The 16,825-nt window shown below is 39.3% G+C and overlaps 1 protein-coding gene across 3 annotated transcripts in view; it reads left to right on the top strand.

Annotated features, from left to right (window-relative positions):
• The window catches only part of PHRF1 (PHD and ring finger domains 1), a 37,078-nt gene extending 25,872 nt beyond the window's left edge, over window positions 1–11,206 (top strand). For all 3 annotated transcript variants that reach the window (XM_039321916.1, XM_039321917.1, XM_039321915.1), the window contains exons 13-18: window positions 456–610; window positions 2,892–5,576; window positions 6,402–6,478; window positions 7,375–7,638; window positions 9,848–9,976; window positions 10,216–11,206. In XM_039321916.1, the coding sequence (XP_039177850.1) occupies window positions 456–610; window positions 2,892–5,576; window positions 6,402–6,478; window positions 7,375–7,638; window positions 9,848–9,976; window positions 10,216–10,326 (3,421 nt within the window). In that variant the 3' untranslated portion in view covers window positions 10,327–11,206. The remainder of the gene's footprint in view (window positions 1–455; window positions 611–2,891; window positions 5,577–6,401; window positions 6,479–7,374; window positions 7,639–9,847; window positions 9,977–10,215) is intronic.
• The last annotated feature ends 5,619 nt before the right edge of the window (window positions 11,207–16,825 follow it).

Genomic DNA, 16,825 nt, shown 5'->3' with positions numbered 1-16,825 from the left:
CCAGCCTGCTCTGCGCTTGCCCCTTCCGAATCAGTGCTTACCCCATTCAGAGTCTGAGATCTCCCCCAGTCCCCGGAAACACATGTTGCTCATCTCCAGACCTTTCAGGATTTTCATTTTCTTGTCCTTCTTCCAGTCTGTAGCTAAACTTGCATGGAATTATGTGTTAAATATTGCATTTTTTCCAAGTCTTTCCTTTCAGCGGTCTCTAGAAAAAAACTGTACCTGACCTTTTATTTCCTTATCATAATTGTTTTATTTCATTTTTTGTGCTGCTTTTTTTTTTTTTTTTAGAAAGAGTGGGCAGCAGTAATTTAAAATAAGTGCTGCTGGTGTAAAACCATATCATTGTGCTGAGTTCATAGACTATACTTCTGAACTTCTAAGAAAAGCTAATGTCCTAAGCTGATGCAATTGGCGTACTTCTGTGCAATACAAAACTCTCTGATTTATAGGAGGGGCGTTCCTGCCTTGATACCTGAGCCAGAAGCTGAGCCAGCCTCCGTGCCCGACTTGTTGGGGAGCATCCTGACTGGACAGAGCCTCCTGATGATGAGTGGTTCTGATGTGGTGATTAACAGAGATGGATCCTTAACGGCAAAGAAAACAGGTGAGTCTAAAGCTTTTAACAGCCTTATTTTTGTTTTAGTTTTATCTTATTCATTTTGATTCATATAGCCACCCATTTTAAAAATGTGGTTCTAGGTGGGGTTAACAAAATGTACATAGCAGCCAAGGGCAAAACAAAATCACGCAATCAAAACAACCAGAAAACTGACTGTATGACACACACACATGGGGCCCCAGGCTTGAGCAGAGAACCAAACCTTCAAGGCTTTGTGGAACGCCAAAACAGTCAGGCCCCTTCTGCTCTCCAGAGGGATGATATTCTAGAGCAGCGGTTCTCAACCTGTGGTAATTGAAGGCATCTTTCCAGCCAAGGGAGGCTTTTGCTACATGCAACCCATTGCTTTAAATCAGCGGTTCTCAACCTGTGGGTCACAACCCCATTTGGGGTCGAACGACCATTTCATGGGGGTCTCCAAACAACGCAGTCCGCCATTTTTTCCCCCTTTCCCTTAGCTGTGCTACTCCCTTTTATTCTATTGGCTTTTGAAAGCCAATAGAATAAACTCTCTTGAATAGAGTCTAATTCTATTGGCTTTCAAAAGCCAATAGGAATTGTCCAGACTGTCTCTGCCCTGCTGAGCCCGCCAAAAGTCCCATTCTGCAAACGGTGCTGCAACTTGTCTGCAGCGAAGGCCAGCTGTCTGGAAGTTTCCACCCCTCCCTGCTGAGCAACTACTAAAAATGTAAGTAAAAGAGGGCCAGGGGTGGGAGGTGGGAGGCCGGCGGGCGCAGGGAGGGTTGCTGGTGCGCGTGGGGCCCAGTGGGTGCCTTACCTCCCTTAGGCTGGGCCAGCTGGTGGCCCAGCCAGTGGTCGCCCTGCGCCGTCTCTGCCCCTTGCCAGCTATGCCTTGGCCGGCGCAGCGGGTGGCACCACGCATGCGTGGCGCTCCCGGGCAGAGAAAGTCCTCGACTTATGACCGGTTGGGTAGTCCTTGACTTACAACCAGTTGGGGGGTCGCGGCATTAAAAAGGTTGAGAACCACTGTTCTAGAGGGCATAGGCCAGTGATGGTGAATCTTTTAGAGACCGAGTGCCCAAAATACAACCCAAAACCCATTTATGTATCATCGGGTGCTGGGTGGGCATGACCCATTGGGTGGGTGTGGCTGTGGTGATAATGGCAGACTGGGTGGGACTAAAAAGTTCAATCAATTAATTCCAACTTTGAGAGATCTTTTTTTTCCCCGCGAGAAGTTGAAATTGATTGTTTGATGGAAACTTTTTTTTTTTGCACATGGCGGAGGCCTAAAGCGAAAACCCTTCAGCTGGGTTTTATAAAAATCACCACAGCCACGTCTGCCCAATGGGCCACACCCACCCGGCACCCGATGATGCATAAGTGGGTTTTGGGTTGCAGTTTGGGCGCTCGGTCTCTAAAAGGTTTGCCATCACTGGCATAGGCGGACTGAGTCTAAATCTATACAGGGGTTTTGTTTTTGTTTTTTTATTCTAATTTTAGTAAAATTTGGTCAAACACTAAGATAATTGCTACATTCACATTCTGCTAACATTAAAATCTTGGGTTGGAAGCAATTAAAAAATAGTGTTTATGCCTATTTGTTTCAAAAGAGGAACTCAATATACAGTATATCTAGATTTTGTAAAAGGAGACAACTTTTAAATCTGGAAGCAATACAAATAGATGTTTTGAATTACAGTGAAATTGTTTTGAAATAGCTTATATAAGAAGAGGGGTTTTCTAAAATTAAGACTACTTTTAGAAAAAGAGTATTGATAACGTATTGCTATGTTAAAAGCCACTAAGATTGAAGGTAGCATTTCAATATATGGTTATTAACTTTGATTATATCATGAGGAATTGCTAAAAAAAAAGTATTTAAGAAATCATTTTCCCATTAATCAAAAATAATGCAACATGTTCCTCTTTGTCATAGATCTCAAATTTTACAATAAGAGAGATTATTTTTAATTTGAAATGTTCATGTATTGCTTAATACTTAATGTACTGGTGACTTTTTTAAATAGTCCATAGTTTTTTTCCCCTTTTTTTATTAATTCTGTTTTTTTTATTTTTCTTTGTCGTTCTTGGGCGTTCTGTAGTTGGTCAAAGAGTTTTTATATTTTCATCTAACGTAAAAATACTGGCAATAAAATAATTTTGTAAAAACATTTCAGTGGTAGTTTGTTTCATAAGGGTAATAGCTGCTTAAAATGATTTTATTTCATTTTAACATTGTAATGTTTTTTTGTATTTGTATCAGCACATGACTGAAAACTTGTTTCTCTCTAATTGTTTTCAGTCCCATTACTGCGTGGCAGTTCAAAAGCGGAGGAAGGTTTGGAGGACCATTCCCAGTCAAGGACACCAATTTTGGAGGCCTTAATGACAAACTCTGGCACTGATTCTTCCAACTCTAAAACTCCCATCTCAAAGTCTGGCTCGTCATCTCCATTGCCACTAAGCGTGACAAACAGAATAGCGACTCCTCCCCATGGTACAATTGGAAGGGCGCCGATTCGATTTGATTACTCCATGACTCCCAGGTCTGTTCAGACTCATAATTTAGCCAATCTGAATAGAATCGGGAGCAAACCAGGTGACTCGTCCAAATTTAATGGCGGCTCTAAACTACCTGTGGTCCCTCTTTCTGCATCTCCTAAATTAAACAGTTCCAGTTCCACTTCAAAAGCAATTTATGGAAAACAGCCTTTGAAAACTTTTCCTAAAAGACCTGACATCTCTGAACTCCCAAGGATACCAAAGATTAAGAAGGAGACAAACAGTGGACATCTGGGACTACAATCTGCCAGTGACCAAAATAGTAACATTCCCAGCTCTTGTATAACACAGTTGACTGGCAAAGGAAACACAAGCCAGCCAATCAGAAGCAACAGAATGGAAACCAGCAAGCCGCAAGCTACTCAGCAACAAACACATGCAACAGGAGTCTCTTCTGCACGTGCTGTTGCTCATGGCAGTTCCTCGCTTTCTTCAGCAAGAGGGAAAGTTGGAAGCTCCTCCTTTGAGAGCTTTAAAATCAACATCCCTGGAAATGTGGGTCATTCGAGCAGGCTGTCTAATCCCGGATTTTGCAATACGTTTCGACCCGTGGACAATAAAGTGCAACAGAAAGAGAATCCTTCACCCCTTTTTTCACTAAAAAAAGCGAAACCCGTCAAAAGTGAAATATACGATCCTTTTGATCCCACAGGCTCTGATTCGAGTTCAACACACAGCAGCCCTGAAAGGTTACCCCTCACTAATATTACCAGAACAATATCCATAGCAAGTTCAAAAGTTCAGACCTTCCAAACCGTGCGCCGCATTACTCCCTATCCGCTGGAAAATATCTTTGAATCTGAGGTTGATTCCTTGGAGGCGCCATCAAGTAACGCAGAATCTCCTGATGATATGGTAATAAAAGAGAGATTTGTAGAACAGATTTCTGATGCAGAACAAGATAAAGTTCATGATAAGGAAGACTCAAGTACACCCTGTACCTCCTCAGCTATTAAGCAAGTTACTGATGCAGAGCAGATAAATGACAATGATCAAGATAGCCCTGGGGTAGTTTTTGAGGATGATCGGGATACAGTTAGGGTAAAAATGGAATTAGTTAGCCCCTCAGTAGAAAAACAGCAACAAAACATTAAAAGTGAACAATCAAGAAAACGATCTTTTTCAAGATCCCCATCGAATTCCAGTTCTCAGAGTCAGAGAGAAGTCAAAATTAGAAAGGTAGATATCAAAGAAGGCAAACATACTAAATCAAGGTCTAGATCAAGGACACATTCAAGGGACAGAAGTTCCAGATCAACTTCCCACTCAGTTGAAAAGAAATATAGCAAAAGCCATGGAATTAAAGCAAAAACCCGTCGGTCATCTAGTGATTGTTCCAGTAGCCATGAGCGATCAAAAAAAAAGAAAGCAAAAAGTAAAACTAAAGACAAAAAACCAAGTTTCTGGCCCAAAGAGCATAAGAGATCTTGGTCACAATCTGGTAGTCCTGGCAATTCTTCTTTTGAATTACATGGAGCCAAGAAAAAGAAAAAGCACTCTAGGGCAAGAGATCAAGAATGTTCCCGTTCAAATAGTGCTGAGAGAGCTAAAAAAAAGAAACACAAAAGAGAGAGGAGCTATGATAGGTATGAGAAGGAGAGGACCTCAAGCTCAAGAGATACAAAACGATCTAGATCTCGGGAGAAACATAAAAGGCGTTCAAGATCACCTGAATCAAAGCTTCATGAATCAAAGGGATCTAAATCTAAGGAAAAGCCACTACAATCTCCATCATGCTCCAAAGAAAAGAAACACAAGCCAAAAAAGATGTCTCTACAGCCGTTTCAAAAAAAAGAGCTCAGATCTTTGAATGATCAAATTGAAAATTCTGAGCATTCTCTTTCTTGGGGGCAGGCGTTGGACAACACAGAGCAAGAAGTGACAAACATTCATTGTGATCTAATGCCTGTACAAGAGATTTCTTCAAAATATAACTTCATTGCATTTGACGACTCTCCTAGAATGGAGGATGATGAGTTAGGTAATGAAGTACTTCCTCCTCAACTGGATTGCACAGATTCTGAAGTATTACCTGATAATATAGATTCCTCCACTGAAGAATTGACCATAGACTATGATTCATCACTATTTGATAACCAAAGCAGTGAGAGACAGGAGGAAATTGAAATTAAACAAGAAGACAGTGATGTATGTCCTTTCTTAACAGATTCTCTTCCAGAAAAGGAGGCATATACACCAAGCTGTGATGAGGCAAGTCTATCTCAAACTTTGCCTGAAAGCAAAATGCCAGTACTGTCAAAAGATGTAGAGCCTGTATTAGTTGAAAGTACAGTTGATGTAAATAAGGCTGAACTGGAAGCAGTAGTTCAGAGTCCTGTGTTGAAATCAAAAGCATTAGTGAAGAGAGTTACGTGGAATCTTCAGGAAGAAGAAAGTGATATGGTGACCATAGATAAAACAGCAAGTAAGTAAGATGGATTTTTTTTTAAAAAAAAAAATATTGAAGCGCAGTTTAGAATGAAATCCAATTTTTCCCTTGTAAACATTATGTTCGTCTTGATTCAAACGTCATACCGCTGATGTGATTTCTGATATACATTTACAATGTGTAAATGGGAATTGTGCAGATACAGATTGGGGGAGTCACATGTGCCCCAGTTCCATGGATGCAGCGTTGTTGATTCCTGTCTCATATGATTGTCCTGAAAATGTTTCAGATATGTAGTCTTTATAAAGGAGAAGGTTGAGGATTATTGTGATAGAGAGGTACAGATCAGGTGTGTGCTAAGTTTAGGAGATCTCTTTCCTGAGTAGTAATCCCTTTTGGTTCTAGTTAACATATTTTTTGTGTATTGTACTATGATGATGGATTCTAAATTTTTAGTCAGTGTTTTTTCTCCCTCCTTTGGCCTCCTTCATTCTTTTGGTTTTATGAAATGGCAGTTAACCTCCTAGCCAGTATTGTAAACCAAAGCTTGACTGTAATTTGGAGGGCAATTGCATATCATAACTTTCTAGTTCAGATGTAAGTGTCAAAGGAAATGTGAGGCATAGTGTTAACTGACTCATGTTCCCTACACATAATGAATACGCAGTATATGTTTTTAATCAGTAAGAATATTTACCTCTGCCTTATTCTGGAATTGCCCCAGGTGTGCTAAAATAAGATTTGCTTCAAATATATTCTTAGACAGTTCTAATGTTGGTTAGATGAAGATGTTTTATCTGCTGTGATAATCTGGTTATATTGCTATGCTGAAATTATTTTCTTCTTTTGGGGGATTTTTAGAGACACCATTCTGTAAACAGCAGAAACCGAAAGAAGGGGTCTGGAAAGCAGAGGATTTGACCCAGTCGTTAAATCAGGTGCAGTTAACTGAGCCTCCTCCAACCAATTATATGATTCCTGAGCCTATGTTTCCCGATCTAGATTCCTCTCAGGTTGGTTCCCACTCCAGAGGTTGAGCATGATGGAAGGCCATTCCACTCCCATCTGTGAACTTGTGTCCCACTCGATTTCATTGCAGAATGCTCTTCCTCCCCTACATGCAGTACTTTTCATATTGCCCAGACTACTCACTAACCGTTGGATTACAACCTGTTGTGTTTATGATCTCTTCCTTCCCCTAATTCAGAGGTCACCAACCTTTGTCAATTGGCGGACCGGAGGAAAAGGGAAGGGGAAGCATTTACACATGTGCGTGCGAGCGCACAGGGCCACGAGCACACATGCGCTGCAAATGGGGCGGGGCTAGTGCCCACGTGATACTAGCCCTGCTCTGTTTTTGTGTGGCGCAGCGTCTTGTTTCTATGCCCTGTAGCATGGCAGTGGCCATTTTTGCACGTTGCAGCGCGATGGTGGCCCGTTTTTGCACCCTTTGGTGTGACATCCTGCTTTTGCACCCCACAGCTGCGGGGATAACACAAGTGAGGGTGTGCACGCACACGCATGCACACTGGCCCGCCTGTCCTGCGGCCCGGTGGCCAGGAGGCCACAGCCCACTAACGGGAAGCAGCCCATAGGTTGCAGACCCCTGCCCTAATTCATTTGATGATACTTCAGAACAACGTTTTAAATTCCCATAAAAACATTTTTGGGAGTTAAGGACCATTCATTGTTCATTAGTAACCAGGAGTGAGACCCTTTTGAATTGGCAGAAGGTCATGCAAATTTCTGGTGAAGACAGTCCTTCCTGAACCGTTGGGAGGGTTCTGCAGTGTTTAAGCATAAATGATGACTAACTACTGTTTCTCTTCTTCAGGTTTACAATCAGAATCTGGCGTTGACAGTACCACTTTCTTCAGCTCTCCCCCCTTATGCACCTGTCAGTCAGCCCACTGTTCAGTTCATCATACAAGGGAATCTTCCTCTGCTCACCTGCATGGCAGAGCAGGGGTTAATTCCAGAACCTGAGGGCAATTTGACCACAGCTTCAGAACCAAGTATTCAGGAAGCTTCCACAGGAGATGCAGAAGAAAAAGTCAAAGCATCTAAGTCTCCAGTGGATAAAACAAAAAATGAAGAGGTGGGTGGCTAGATAGATGATGTCTTTAAGGTCAATGGGTCCATTTTAAGGATATAAAAACTTGAAAATTGAACTGCTGGTCTTGAATTTTCTTTGTTGATGGTTTTACCTATTATTTGGTTCCAGACGTGCATCGCTGTCACATGTCTGTTGGGGAAATAATTGCTGAAGGCGTCCTCTATGAAAGTGCCACCTTCTTTAAGGCATCTAAGTTAGTTGCTATAACCCATGGTTGTGGCCAGGAGTTGCATACATTAATGTTGCAGTTCATATTTCTTGTAAAATATTGGTGATCAGTTTCATTGGATGATCTCATATTCTAGCTTCTATCCATTCAGTATTTCATCTGCATCGCGTTCTTCCTCTTCCTAAGAAAAGAATCCTGTATTTCATAGGTCTTTTTCAAAGTCGTACAATACAGAACCTTCCCTCTTTTGTAATTAAAATGGAAAGAATGATATTTGATATCTCAAAAGCATGTTTAATTACATTTACATTTATCTCCACTTTAAACCGATGGGATGGCCAGAGCTGTAAGAGGGCATGTAATAATTATAAGATCTTTGTAGTTAAAGCATAAGAATGTATGGCATGAGTAAGGTTTATTTTCTCTATCTGTCATCTAACTGCTGTCCACCTATTATTTTATTTTTTACTGAATATTTTTCTTCCACTTATATCCCATCATTCCTCTAAAGCAGATATGCAAGGTCATCCTTTTGTTTTTATCCTCATACCAAAATTGTGTAAAGTAGTTTTTCCTCACTCAGAGTCACCCCAGTGACTCTCAAAGTCGGCTGGGGACTTGGGTCTTTCCAATCTAATGTTCTAAACTCTTATCTTGCAAGGATGTTTTGTTTAAGTAGGAATGTGTGCAGTGTTCACACTAGAGCCCTTGTAGGAACAGGAAATCCTGCAAATGTGTTAGTCTTATGTTTATTATTTCTTTCTTTCTTTTCTTTAAATTGTTATGCCACCCATCTCTTCTACAAGGTGGTTCTGGAAGGCTTCTTACTGTTTAAATGTACTTACCTGTCAAAGGTTTCTGCAAACTTCACCATTGCAGTTGAGTCTTACGGGGCTGCTTTTGGTGAGCAGCCAAATATGTTAAAAATATGTCATTTACTATTGCAAAATTTTGAGATGGCTCTCAAGTTCTGTATTTTAAGGCAAATGCATGCAGTGCATCAATGGCTCCTGGTATGATGGCAGTATGCATCCTAATACTAATTATAGGAAAAGTTAGAGAAGACAGTATTGTTGTGCTTGTATATCCAGGGCCATGTGGGGAAAACGTTCCCAGGCTACACAGGTTTGGGTTCTAATCCAACATGACTCTTATTTAGTATAGATATTCCTCACTTATTGGCTGCAGTTAGGACTGGCAACTCAGTAGCTAAGTGGTGCAGTTGTTGAGTGAAACATCACTTGATTGCACTGCCTTACAATGTCACCTCTGGTCGGCGTATCTCTGTGGGTCATTAAGCGTGACATCACATGACCCTGACTTGCGACTTCTTGCAGTGGCTTCCCCATTGACTTAGCTTGTTGGAATCCGGCAGGGAAGATCACAGATGGTGATCACAGGACTGTGGCTGCAGTTATTGTAAATCCATGCTGGTTGCCGCTGCCCAAATCACGATCACAGGATTGTGGCGACACTGTAGCAACTGCAACTTCAAGGTCCTGTCATAAGTCTCCTTTTTCAGTGCTATCGTAACTTTGAATGGCCACTAAATGAGTGGTCAGTAAGAGAAGACTACTTCTGCAACAAATCTAAATTAATGTTTAAGAAATTGGCTCCGAGCTTCTATTCAGGTCACACTTGGAATGCTTTCTCTCTTATGAAATCCAATCACTCATCTTTTCCAAAGAACTTAAAAGACAGAACAGTTAGTGCTATTAATCCTGAGGAAAATGTTCATGTTGTACATAATGTGTAGTATCTTAGTGGTAGGTATAGTAAAATGCAACCTCTGCTCCTCTCAACAAATGGGTGAGAGCTGGAATGATCTCAAACTTCTGACTTCTGTTGCGTTGCAATATTGATGATCAGTGAGTAAAATAACATTTTTTTTAAAAAAGGAAGGAAGCAAAAAAAAAAAAATGTATGCGCCAAAAACTATGTAACGGAAGATGTTTTGACTGGAGGTTGTGAAATGCTCGTTGCACAGAGATCATTGAATTCGTCTTCTGCCTGTCCTTGCAGTACATGAAGAAGCTTCACATGCAAGAGAGGGCGGTGGAAGAAGTGAAGCTCGCAATTAAGCCCTTTTACCAGAAGAGGGAGATCACAAAGGAGGAATACAAGGATATTCTGCGGAAAGCTGTGCAAAAGGTTGGAATTGTGGAATTGTTACCTTTTCTTCTTAGGGTGGCTGTGATAGTGTGTGTGAAAGAAAGAGAAGACAGAAAAGAAAGGTAAGTAAACAAGTATAAGTGTGGGTTGTCTTGGTGGCTGGTTTTTAGCTGCTGACCCAGTAATATCCTGCTAGTTAATCTTAAAGTCAAGAAATACAGAAGGTGTGTGCTTGCATTAACTCCTGGAACTGACCTACCCTTTTGATCTCTCTACAGATCTGCCATAGTAAAAGCGGTGAAATCAATCCCATGAAGGTGGCTAATCTTGTGAAGGCATATGTGGAGAAATATAAACATATCAGGAAACACAAAAAAGACCAGTGCTGAAGAAGAACCTCGTGACTCAACCAAGAAATGAGAAGCAACCGTGGGAGAAGCAGAAAGCTTTTCTAGATGACAATGTTTCCCTTCCTTTTGAGGGAGGCAGAAATACACCATTGCATGTTGCAATCCCTTCTCACCCCCACCCTGGATGCAGAAGACCTTCCTGCAGCTGGACACATTTTCACATAGGAACCTGTCTTCTTGGAATTGATTGCTGATGAGGAACCCTTGGCCCCTTAACCTCTGAGGAAATTGGGGAAAGTGTGTGTGTGTGTGTGTGTGTGTGTGTGCGCGCGCGCGCGCGCATTGGGGATGGCTAGTTATTTCTCATGGTTTTACTTCAGCCTCCTTTTTGTTTTTAATTTCTGTACCACTCACCAGAGTTTAAAACAGACACTTTTATATCCGGCATACAACACAATGCTCCTCCCATTGTGTTCTTATTTATGACAAATACAGATTCTTTCGTGATTCTCAAAAATTGGTTTCATACTTGAACCGTGGTATGTTTTGCCTGTCCTATGAAAGAAATATTGAACTTGTTCAGTGAAATGGGACATGCAGATGTATGTTAACCTTTATAAATTTTTTTCTGAAAGTCCTGCTATGGAGATGGTAATTATTTACATTCTGTTACAATGTCTCAAGGAGGAACTTCATTTGGGGTCTCTGGGACAGTGTGACAGTGAACTGAGTTGTGTGATGCTTCCTGTGAATAATGTACTGAAGGCTGGTTCTGAGTCCATCTTGCATTCAACAAGCTGCCTTTGAACAAGAGAGACAGAGAAGACCACAGTTTGGAAAGCAAACACAAGGAATGCAACCAGACCATGTATACAGCAGAAATCTTACAATTTATAAAATTATTTTGAATTGTTTCTTATTCATACTTGTTTATTCATTGATTCTGGTCTTGTTCCTGATTTCTAGTGTTGATCAAGGTCAAATGGCACAGTTTTCAAGTATTTCACTTTCTTTAAAATATTTAATTTAAATAAAAAGTATAAACAAGGAAAGGTAGAAGTCATATAAAAAGAAAAATTACAGTAGTAAAGTACAAATTAGTACTAATTTGTAAATTTAAAATATCACAGAGGTTACATTTTTGTATTATATCCTTAGTTGCTTTTTATAAATTATGAAATGTATAACCTTTTAAAGAAGTAAAAAAAAATCACTGTTAAGCTTTAAACTGGAAATTTCTGGTTAATACAGTACAAATAATCAACTAAAATGATAAACTATAATAAATTAGATAAATATTAAAAATCTACTTGCCCATGACAACTGAAATATAAATTGTATATGTAGGAAAAAAAACATATATATGGCGCAAATCCATATATCAAATTGCAAGACAGGAATGGTTTCTAGCTAGAATTGAATTCTGCATCAGATTTTCTTTTTAGACAGGAAGTTATTTTGGAGACTGAGGCACACTGCCACAAGTTGGTTAACGATTCTTCCAAGGAAGGAACCAAGCAACCTTAGGTATAAGAAATGTATCCCCATGGCAGTTAACATATTCAAAGCTAGTTAAGTTTATTTATTAGAAAGCAAAACAGAGAGATTGTTTACCACTCTTCCCTCTAGCCTTCCATTATGTTCCGTCTGTCTCAGCTGAACATCGTGGGATTTATTTTTTTAAGCAGCTAAGCACATTTTGAAAACGTATCATGGGCTGTCACAATTGACCATTTTATTATCGAGGGATGTTGGTCCTAGAATAATTCTTTGACTAATATGCTAGAGCAGTGGTTCTCAACCTTTTTAATGCCGCGACCCCCAATCAGTCGTAAGTCGAGGACTACTCAACCGGTCGTAAGTCGAGGACTACTCAACTGGTGCAGCACTGTTTGCAGAATGGGACTTTTGGGGGGCTCAGCAGGGCAGAGACAGCCTGGACAATTCCTATTGGCTTTTGAAAGCCAATAGAATTAGACTCTATTCAAGAGAGTCTATTCTATTGGCTTTCAAAAGCCAATAGAACAGTGGTTCTCAACCTTTCTAATGCCGTGACCCCATAATACAGTTCCCCATGTTGTGGTGACCCCCAAGTGGGCGTGGCCACCAATAAGGGAGTAGGACAGCTAGGGAAAAGAGAAAAAAATGGTGGACAGCATGGTTTGGTGACCCCCGTGAAATGGTCGTTCGACCCCAAATGGGGTCCCGACCCACAGGTTGAGAACCACTGCAATAGAATAAAAGGGAGTAGCACAGTTAAGGAAAAGGGGGAAAAAAATGGCGGACTGCGTTGTTTGGCGCCCCCTGTGAAATGGTCGTTCGACTCCAAATGGGGTCCCGACCCACAGGTTGAGAACCACTGTGCTAGAGACTGATTTTTGCATTTCCTTTAAAAAGATTAAAAATCCATAAGGCTGAAAATTAGATGGATACCAAAAAAAGAGGATTTAGGAGACATCACATTCCTGCCTGTAATATAATTTTTTGTTTTGTTTATTTAAATGATGACTTGAGCCACTTTTAGTCATCGGGCGTGCTGTTCAAGTAATCTGGATTTTCCCCTAGAATTTATTATTTGACATCCCAAATTAACAACACCCCTATGTGACATCTGCTTGAGTAAAGTGGTACAATGACATTTAGCATTCCTAAGGGTTAGTAATACATTCCAACTATTGACTTAGCTTTCAGCTAAGAATTCTGCTGAAGTGGCAAAGAAATTAGAGAAGAAGCTTTGCTGAGATTGGTGCTGTCAGATTGCCAGTCCTGGTGACATCTTAGTGTAATTTCTTTTTCTTTTTATAAGTTTATTGTTTTATCATAGAGCATAAAATACAGCACAGAAAAACAAGCAGAATATAACAAAACAAAAACACATTCAACCCTAACCACAACAGAAAAAGAAAAAAAATAGTGTATATAAAAGGAGGAAAAAGTAGTGAATTAAATTTAACATTTAACATGTAGGATCGACCCCGGTTGAGTGCTGAAAGACAAGTAAAAAGCAATAAATTTTCTTCCCCTTTTACAAGTGTGTGTGTGTGTGTGTAAAAGAAAAAGCAGTCAACAGGTTGAGCTAAATATTACATTAATCTTCAAATCCCTCTGTTAACCATCTTTTATAATACTTAGCATGTGGAAAGTCCACAAATGGTTTCCAGTCTTATTATAGCTGGCTAGTCCATTATCGCTAATCAAAGTGGTTAGTTTCGCCATCTCTGCTAATTCAATCAACTTCAAAATCCATTCTTCAATCATCAACATCTTTTCTTTCCAGTGTTTGGCAAGTATAATCCTCCCAGTGGTCACCATGTGAAGGAATAGCACCCCCAAATTGTTTTTCAATTGATCTGTCATCATACCTAAAAGAAAAGCTTCAGATTTCATTAATATTTTTATCTTAAAATATTCTTTGCATTGTCATTGCTATGTTTATCCAGTATGTTTTCACATATTTGCAAGACCACCACATATAATAAAGTGAACCTGGATTTTGACTACATTTCCAGCACTTATGAGAAATCCCTTTATATATTTTCACTAGTCTATCTGGGGTCAAATATCAACGATACATTTTATAAAAAAAATTCAGACTATAATTTAATGTAAATTTTAGTCCCTTCTTCCATACATTCTCCCATATATCTAGCGTTATATCCAAATTTTTTTGCCTATTTTACCATACACATATTCATCTTCTAGATCAGGGGTTCCTAACCAGGGGTGCAAAAATTTGGGTTTTCAAAATTATATGTATATGCATAATTCATTGCCATTGTTTCGAACTTTTGTAAAGGGTGCAAGAATATATCAGGAGCATTCTAGGGGTGCAGGGTATAGAAAAGGTTGGGAGCCACTATTTTAGATTTATCTTAAGCAGCATTTTATAGACTTTAGAAATCAGGTGGTCATCTCCAGAACATAAATTAACATCCAATTCAGATTTGGTTCCTGTGAAAACAAAACTTTTTTATCAAGTTTAAATCTTTCAAAAATTCTACAGTAATTAAACCAATCACAAGCAAATCCTTCCCTTACTAGTCTTTCTCTTGTATTTATCTTAAATCCGTCTTTTTCATACATCAATAAGTCTTGATGTGTCATCCATTTATATTCCGAAATCATCTGTGTTCTATGTTGTGCTTCATGAGGTGATGGCCAAAGTGCTACTTTATCAGCTAATCTTTTATACTTCCACTATGCACATGCAATCGATTGCCTAAGAGGATGAATCTTAAAACCAGGGTTAAATTTTACTTTGTCATACCACAGATGCTACCCAAATATCAAAGCCAAACCTTTGAGGTCTAACAGCCTTGAATTCTTTAAAGTTATCCAATCTTTTAACCATACCAGACAACAAGCATCATAATATCTAAGATCCAGCCAATCCAGACCTCCTCTGTCTTTAGAATCTTGTAGCAACTTACATATAATTCTTAATTTTTTATTTTGTCAAATAAATTTAGATATATCTTTCTGCCACTGTCTGAAGGTGGAATCTTTAATCAATATCATTGTAGTCCAAAACAAATAACATTCCAGGTAGTACATTCACTTCAATTACTGAGTTTCTTTCCATTAATGACAAATCTAACTTTTGCCATCTATTTAAATAAAATTTTATCTCCTTCCATATTTTACTGTAATTATTTTTGTAAAGCTTAGAATTTTCCTCAGTAAAAGTCACCCCAAGTAACGTAACTTTTCTTAATTAATGTAGTGTTTAATTAATATGTATTGCTTTTTCCCTCTTTTGATTTTAAGTCACAGGGATATGCAACAAATACATCATTAAAATCAGCAAAACGATTTCTAAAAACATTCAGAATAAAATGAGTGAAAAGATTCTAAAAACTAAGAGTAAGAAATGCTTAATGTTGCACCTACCACAATTTGGGAACAACATACCGATTACATTGGTTTTGTGTGTGCCCTTCAACGGAACTTGTAGAAGGAACAGCATCCTCGCAAGCATTCTGCTGCCTTTAAGAATTGAGTAAGTCATAGGGATATAAGTTAATGTTCAGTGGAGGAATTACTTTCAAAGCTGATAATCAGTACTTTCAATTGTGCCTGGAAGTCTATTAGTTTATAATCTAGAAATATATTTCCAGACTGATAGATTGATGAAGTGCTTTTACATCATTTTTGACTTCTAGAACCACACAGACTTTCTCCATGATCTGTTTCTAACCTGTTATTTCATGTCTCCCAAGTCATCGCTGTTGTAATTGAATCCATCTACTTCGCTTCCTCTTTCCTTCCATTTTTTTCAAGCATTAGAGCCTTTTCCAGAGAGTTTGGTCCTCATAATTTGACCAAAGTAGGATAATTTGGGTCTCGTCATTTTTGTGAGAATGTTGGCTTGATTGGTTTAATGATCCATTGGTTTATTTTCTTTGGCTGCCCATGGTATTCACAGGGGTCTTCTCCAACACCCAAATTAAAAAATGACAATACTTTATCCTGTTTATTTAAAGTCCAACTTTCACCTCCATAGGGTGTCACAGAATTGTACAGTTTTGATCTTTGTAGAATTAGATACATCATGACATTTGAATATCTTTTCTAAGGCCTTCAGGTTTGTTCTACCAAGTGCTAGTTTGCAGGGTATTTCATAATTATTTGTCCTTTATTGTTGACCGTGTGAAGCTACTCGTCATTTTGATAGCTTCATTGTCAGTTCTAAGGCTGATTGTTCTACCTGTTGTCATGAGTTTGGTCTCCCTTATATTGCAGTCCTATTTTTTCTCTGTGACTTTGAATTTTAGTACTAGGGCTTTCAGATCCTTTGCATTTTTGGCTATCAGAGTAGTGTTATCGGCATAGTGGAGATTATTAATGTTTCTTCTTTAAATTTTAAAACCATTTTAATCTTCCAAGCTAGCTTTCCTTAACATATATTCAGCATATAGGTTGAATAAATAAGCACACTGGGTGTGTAGAAAGGAACAGGATGGGAACAGCTCATCAGAATTTCTATAGTCATGTTGGAGGTTGGAGAATGCCAAAGAAAAAGAGCTGAATGCTACGAAGAACATAAGAAGATGAAAGACAAAATGACAGGGGCCACTGGTGACAACAGATGGATCGGAACAGTGCAATGATTCAGTATGTTTTCTATTAAATGTAAACATGAACATTGCTTGGGTGGCAGGAAGGACCAGTCATTTAATTCTGGTGACTATTTCCTTGGAGTCAGTGATGATTATCCAGAAACTCACATTGCAGAAACAGACATTTTGGTGCTCTAGGCAAAGACATATTCTGGTATCATCTATGGCACTGATGGCTAACCTTTTAGAGACTGAGTGCCCAAACTGCAACCCAAAACCTACTTATGTATCGTCGGGTGCCGGGTGGGCATGGGCATTGGGTGGGCATGGCTTCGGTGGTAACGGCAGACTGGGTGGGACTAAAAAGTTCAATCAATCAATTCCAATTTTGCGAGATCTTGTTTCCCCCAGAGAAATTGATTGATTGATTGAACCTTTTTTTTTTTTTTTTGGCACACGGCGGCCAAGGCCTAAAGCGA

The sequence above is a fragment of the Crotalus tigris genome, unplaced genomic scaffold (assembly GCF_016545835.1).
Source record: "Crotalus tigris isolate CLP2741 ecotype Arizona unplaced genomic scaffold, ASM1654583v1 scf7180000023830.6690815, whole genome shotgun sequence".
Lineage (NCBI taxonomy): Eukaryota > Metazoa > Chordata > Lepidosauria > Squamata > Viperidae > Crotalus > Crotalus tigris.
Note: the sequence above shows the minus strand (reverse complement) of the source record. Positions and strands in the feature narration are given on the sequence as shown.